The following is a 5254-nucleotide window of genomic DNA, read 5'->3' as shown; positions in this document are numbered from 1 at the left end:
CCGAAGCAAGAATAAAAAAAAAAATCAAAATCATATTCAATTACCGAGTCCCGCGCGGCCCCTGCGGAACTCGCTGTGCGCGTTAAGCTCTGTTTTCTTTCTGCGGAATTCCATTTGCATCCCCTCTGCCTGGGTGTCTCCCTCTCTCAGTGTGTGTGTCTCTCTGTTTTCACACTCTCCTCCCCATTCGAGCAAGGCCCACACCTGGCGCATCACTGCCGAGCCATTAGCTGCGGGTCTCCTTTCATCTTCGCTGTGGCAGACGTTTCTATTTATCCACTTGAGCTCGCCGAGTGGCGTCACCAGCGGTACTGTAATGACGATTGCAGCAGGAGGATGACAGCTTAGAAAGAAGAGGGCAATGGGGCTTCCTCCCAGAGGCGGTGCGGCGCAGAGGAGCGCTCGCAGCACAAGGTGACCCCAGCTCCCCACCGCTGCCACCGCCGTCACCGTCGACATTGCGCTCCGGCCGCTCTGCGCCTATCCAGTCGCCTGGCTTCCTTTTCTCCCTCCCGCAGCTAAGATCTATCGGACCTCTGGGGACCCAGGGAGCCGGGGGCTAGGAACTCACTTGGGGCTTCCCCCCTCCTTGCTCCTGAGAGCCCCGGGATGGAGAGCCGAAAGGACATGGTTATGTTTTTAGATGGGGGACAGCTTGGCACTCTGGTTGGCAAGAGGGTCTCCAATTTGTCGGAAGCCGCGGGCAGCCCGCTGTCGGAGCCTCCCGAGAAGATGGTGCCCCGCGGCTGCCTGAGCCCGCGGGCGGGTCCTCCAGCTTCCCGGGAGCGCGGTGGGGGAGGTCTGGAGGAGGAGCCGGTCGACGGACTAGCGGGAAGCGCTGCGGGGCCGGGCACGGAGCCGCGCGCTGCCGGGGCAGCCGTGCTCGGCCCCGGACCTCCGGCTGCCTCGGCCGACAGCCTCTCGGGCCAGGGGCAACCCAGCAGCTCGGACACTGAGTCGGATTTCTATGAAGAAATCGAGGTGAGCTGCACCCCGGACTGCGCCACGGGGAACGCCGAGTACCAGCACAGCAAAGGTAGCCACCGCGCCCCCTTCCCGGGCCTCCCACCGCGCCCACCTTCCACTTCAGTTTGGACGGGAGGAAGACCCTCCTTTCCCTCAGGGTGGCCGGGGGGACCCACTGGAGCAACTCTTCCCTGCTATCTGCGCCCTGGTGGGGGTCTCCTTCTGTGCTCTGGCATTGGCGGGACTGAGGGTGACAGCTGTGCTTTGGGGGGAGGAGGGAGACGAAAGCCCTGGGTTTGAGGGGGAATCAAAGTGCACCCCATCCTCCCAGAGTTTTGTGGTACTGCTTCAACTGCGTCTGGAAGATACCTTCCCCGGGCGTGGGTGAGATCAAACGCGCGTTCCGGCAGTTTGTGGCTGGCGGGGTGTAAGGCGCATCCAGGCGCGGAAGCGCGGAGTCCATAAAAAAAACCGTAAAACCGCCGCTGACCCGGGCCGCCTGGGTGCTGAGGCCCTTCGACCAGTTTGCACGTCGGTCAGAGGTCCAAATTACCTTGTCACTTCCCGGGCTCGGTGGCGCCAGGTCGGAAATGGTCCCAATGATCTAATTGCCTTTGGTCTCCGGTTGCATTTGAAAAGGCAAAGCTCTGGCCCTCCCCCTTTTCCCCTGTCCTTCCCAGTCCCACTTCTCCACCCTAAGGAAAAGGAGCTGCAGGGGGCGGGAGCCCCACCCTTCCTTGGGTTCGGCCCAAAGGAGGAAGGGGGGGGTGGCTGTCACTGCTTGAGCTGGAGATCCCCTCCCTGACCAGGGGCTAGTGTGGGGTGGTGGTTAATGCCCAGGAAGGGAGTCTCCCTGAGGGGGTGGAAAGCTAGAGAACCCACCAGCAGGCACTCCTCCACAAAGCTGATGGGGTGGGTGGGAAGAGCCTACTATGGAAGAAAAACCATCCCCTGCCCCTAGCAGCCAACTCCTTGTCAAGCATTCACATTCACAAACTACCACCTCGCCCCTGACTCCCTAACCCTAGCATGCTCTTCGGAGAACTCACACTCTACGCACATGTTCTAAGGTGATAGGGTGCGCATACACACACTCCTCTGCCATGCCTGCAACTCATGCCTCCACACAAAACCAAGGAAAGCAGTTCGTGCCCAGCATCCCTCAGTGCACTAAGACCCAGAGTTCACAATACTCCAGCACAATGGTGCATGTCAATTCACTCGCCTGTCAAATACCCACAGCCTTGCCCACTCCTGGCAAGAGTGGGCAGAAGGCTCAGAGGGACTGCATTTCACCTGAGCCCCAGGGCAGGAGGGGCTTCCGTGCCCAGCAGGGCTCACTGGCCTCCCAAACAGCAGCCAAACCAGGCCTAATGGCTGCTGTGTGCTCATCTGAACGGTGAGCCCCTGTCCTTCCTTCCTGGGTTCTTGAAGTCCTCAGCACCCCAGCAGAAGCAGTGATTGAGCCTATTGAGAGGGGAGGGGGTGTCTCTTTCCACCCTGGGCCTACAGACCCCATCAGCAGCGTTTTTGTGTCTGTCGTGTTGTGTGTCTGTTGTGTGGTGTGTGTGCGTGTGTGCTCTGGGCTCCCTGTGCAGGGCCAGGCTCCGAGGCGCTGGCCAGCAGTCCCAACAGCGGCAGCGAGGCCCCCAAGAGCAACGGCGGTGGCTCGCAGGGCACCCTGACCTGCAGTGCCAGCGACCAGATGCGCCGATACCGCACCGCCTTCACCCGGGAGCAGATTGCACGGCTGGAGAAGGAATTCTACAGGGAGAACTACGTATCCAGGCCGAGGAGATGTGAGCTGGCTGCCGCCCTAAACCTGCCGGAAACCACCATCAAGGTATGTGGTCCGGGGACCAGGGAGAGGGGGTGCGCCCACTCAGGAGGAAGTAAACAGCACTGCGCAGTTCCTAAACCGGGCCTGAGCCACGAATCCGGGTCTGTGGTCTCCCTGCCCACGTGGCAGCTGGGGGTGCCCAGGCCTGGGGCAGGCGCCAGGTGTGGCAGATTTACCCTCCACAAGGTTGACTCTGTCCCTAGCCAAATAAACAGCAGGGATAGGGTGGCTGTGCCCGTGACGAGGAAGCGTCCCAAGGGAGAGCGGCTGGAAGGGGATGTGTTTCTGGGGAAGCGCTGTCTGCTGCTTCAGACCTGTGTCCCCCACTACTAGCGCACTGACGCGTGGTTCTGGCAGTCCAGGGAGTTCTGGCTGCGGGGGCAGAAGGGAAGAAGGACAGACACTGGAGTCACTCTCTGAACCTCTCCTGGAGGGATTCCCGCTCCAGGTGGTGGTGGTGGGATCAGCCCCTGCCCAAAGGCTCGGAGTTGCGAGCTGCGCGCTGCGGGCATCACCCCTGCAGTGGGGCAGGACTTCGGCTCCCCAGCCCGTGCCTCTCTTCCCTCCAGGTGTGGTTTCAGAACCGGCGCATGAAGGACAAGCGGCAGCGGCTGGCCATGACCTGGCCGCACCCGGCCGACCCCGCCTTCTACACGTACATGATGAGCCACGCGGCGGCCGCGGGCGGCCTGCCCTACCCCTTCCCGTCGCACCTGCCGCTGCCCTACTACTCGCCCGTGGGCCTGGGCGCCGCGTCCGCCGCCTCGGCCGCCGCCTCGCCCTTCAGCGGCCCGCTGCGCCCGCTCGACACCTTCCGCGTGCTGTCGCAGCCCTACCCGCGGCCCGAACTGCTGTGCGCCTTCCGCCACCCGCCTCTCTACCCTGGCCCCGCGCACGGACTTGGAGCCTCTGCGGGCGGCCCCTGCTCCTGCCTCGCCTGCCACAGCGGCCCGGCCAACGGGCTGGCGCCCCGCGCCGCCACCGCCTCGGACTTCACCTGTGCCTCCACCTCCCGCTCGGACTCCTTCCTCACCTTCGCGCCCTCGGTGCTCAGCAAGGCCTCCTCCGTCGCGCTGGATCAGAGAGAGGAGGTGCCTCTCACCAGATAAGGGGCCGCCCGCGGGCTGCCGGCTCCAAGACGCCCGTGGGGGCCGCCCCCCAGACTCAGCCAGAGCCCCTCCCCGCCCCCAGGGCACCGAGGGGAGAGAAGAGGGCCGCAAAGGACCAGCGGGACTAGGCCTGGAGGATGTGGATGCCCAGGAAGCAGCCTAGGCTGGCGCGTTTGGGTAGCAGGATCGGGAATGGGGAGGCAGAGACTGGGGGACCTTCCTCTGGGACGACCCCCCTTTGCTATTCTTCACTGGACCCACTGCCCCGTCCCCGGGTTGAAGCCGTGGCTCCAAAGCTAAACAAACTTAGCAGCAAAAGCAACCAATATCCAGCCGCTCAGCCCCCCACTTCACACCCCTTCCTCCCCGGATACCCCACCCCCGCCCCCCAGGGCCAAGCCGAAGCACTGGAAAGGGAAATTGCTGTCTCTCTAAACAAAATGCTGTGTATGCAGAGCGGGTGGAGATTAATCTTCGCCAGCTCTTCCAAGGCATGGCAAGGGGCTTGTGGATGGCAATGCACCAGCCACCTAGGGGAGACAGTGAGAGAGATGATTTACTACCACGGAGAACCCTGGCCCTCCCATGGAACCTGGGCGCTCTCTTGCCTACCTGAAGCCTCACTTCCACAACATCTTCTGGTTCTGCCATCTACCAGCACCTGATCTCTTTCCTCTCGCCTAGCTTCTTGATATCTCTCAACTTGCGACTTCATCTCCAACCGCCCCCCCCCCCATCCACCCTACCCGCACTTTTTTTAAAACTTTGGCAGGGAGGCCACAGAACCGACCCCCCTCCACCACAAGGTCCCATTTTGTCTTTTACCAAGCCTCTTCTCCCTGGGCCTAACTCACACCCTGATTAGTAAGTGATGTGTGTGAGAAGGGTTTGAATGTTGAATGTATAATAATGATCACTATGCAGCCAGCAGCCAGCCACAGAGGCCAGAGCTGCGCTGTTAACAAGGCGCCCAGGGAAGAGCTTAGGGAGCAGGGCCTCATCTCCCTCCCTCAGTATCTGGAGGCAAATTAGAGGTTATTTCCAGCCTCTGCCTTCGCCAGGAGCTTTCTGGCCCTTCCCTTTGCACTGGGCATTTTACATCATTCTTCCTCTCATTTTCCTCCCAAGCTGCCACTGGAGCCAGACTTTTACATACTTGTGAGAGCTGCCGTCTGCCCCTTTTGGGGACCTTGTCTTTCCCCTCCACCAGGGTTTGTTTGGGAGCCACTCCCTAACTCTCACTCCCACACGCATTCTTGCAGCCAGTTTTGAGGGATAGGAGAACCTGTAACCCCCAGTGCAAGCTTCACCCTGGCTGGGAGGGAGTGGTTCTTCCTGT

The 5254-nt window shown here is 61.5% G+C and overlaps 1 protein-coding gene across 2 annotated transcripts; it reads left to right on the top strand.

The window, feature by feature from the left end:
• Positions 1–274: 274 nt before the first annotated feature.
• Positions 275–4206, top strand: EVX1 (even-skipped homeobox 1). 2 transcript variants are annotated; one of them, XM_071221835.1, is made up of 3 exons: positions 275–981; positions 2565–2809; positions 3376–3915. In XM_071221835.1, the coding sequence occupies exons 2-3, from the start codon at positions 2672–2674 to the stop codon at positions 3913–3915; spliced, it is 678 nt and encodes a 225-aa protein (XP_071077936.1). In that variant the 5' UTR covers positions 275–981; positions 2565–2671. The 2 variants fall into 2 exon arrangements, with proteins under 2 accessions (XP_071077936.1, XP_053783108.1); XM_053927133.2 differs by having other exon boundaries at positions 377–1036; positions 3376–4206.
• The last annotated feature ends 1048 nt before the right edge of the window (positions 4207–5254 follow it).

This window comes from Desmodus rotundus, chromosome 6 (assembly GCF_022682495.2).
Source record: "Desmodus rotundus isolate HL8 chromosome 6, HLdesRot8A.1, whole genome shotgun sequence".
NCBI lineage: Eukaryota > Metazoa > Chordata > Mammalia > Chiroptera > Phyllostomidae > Desmodus > Desmodus rotundus.
This window is presented reverse-complemented; position numbering and strand designations above follow the sequence as displayed.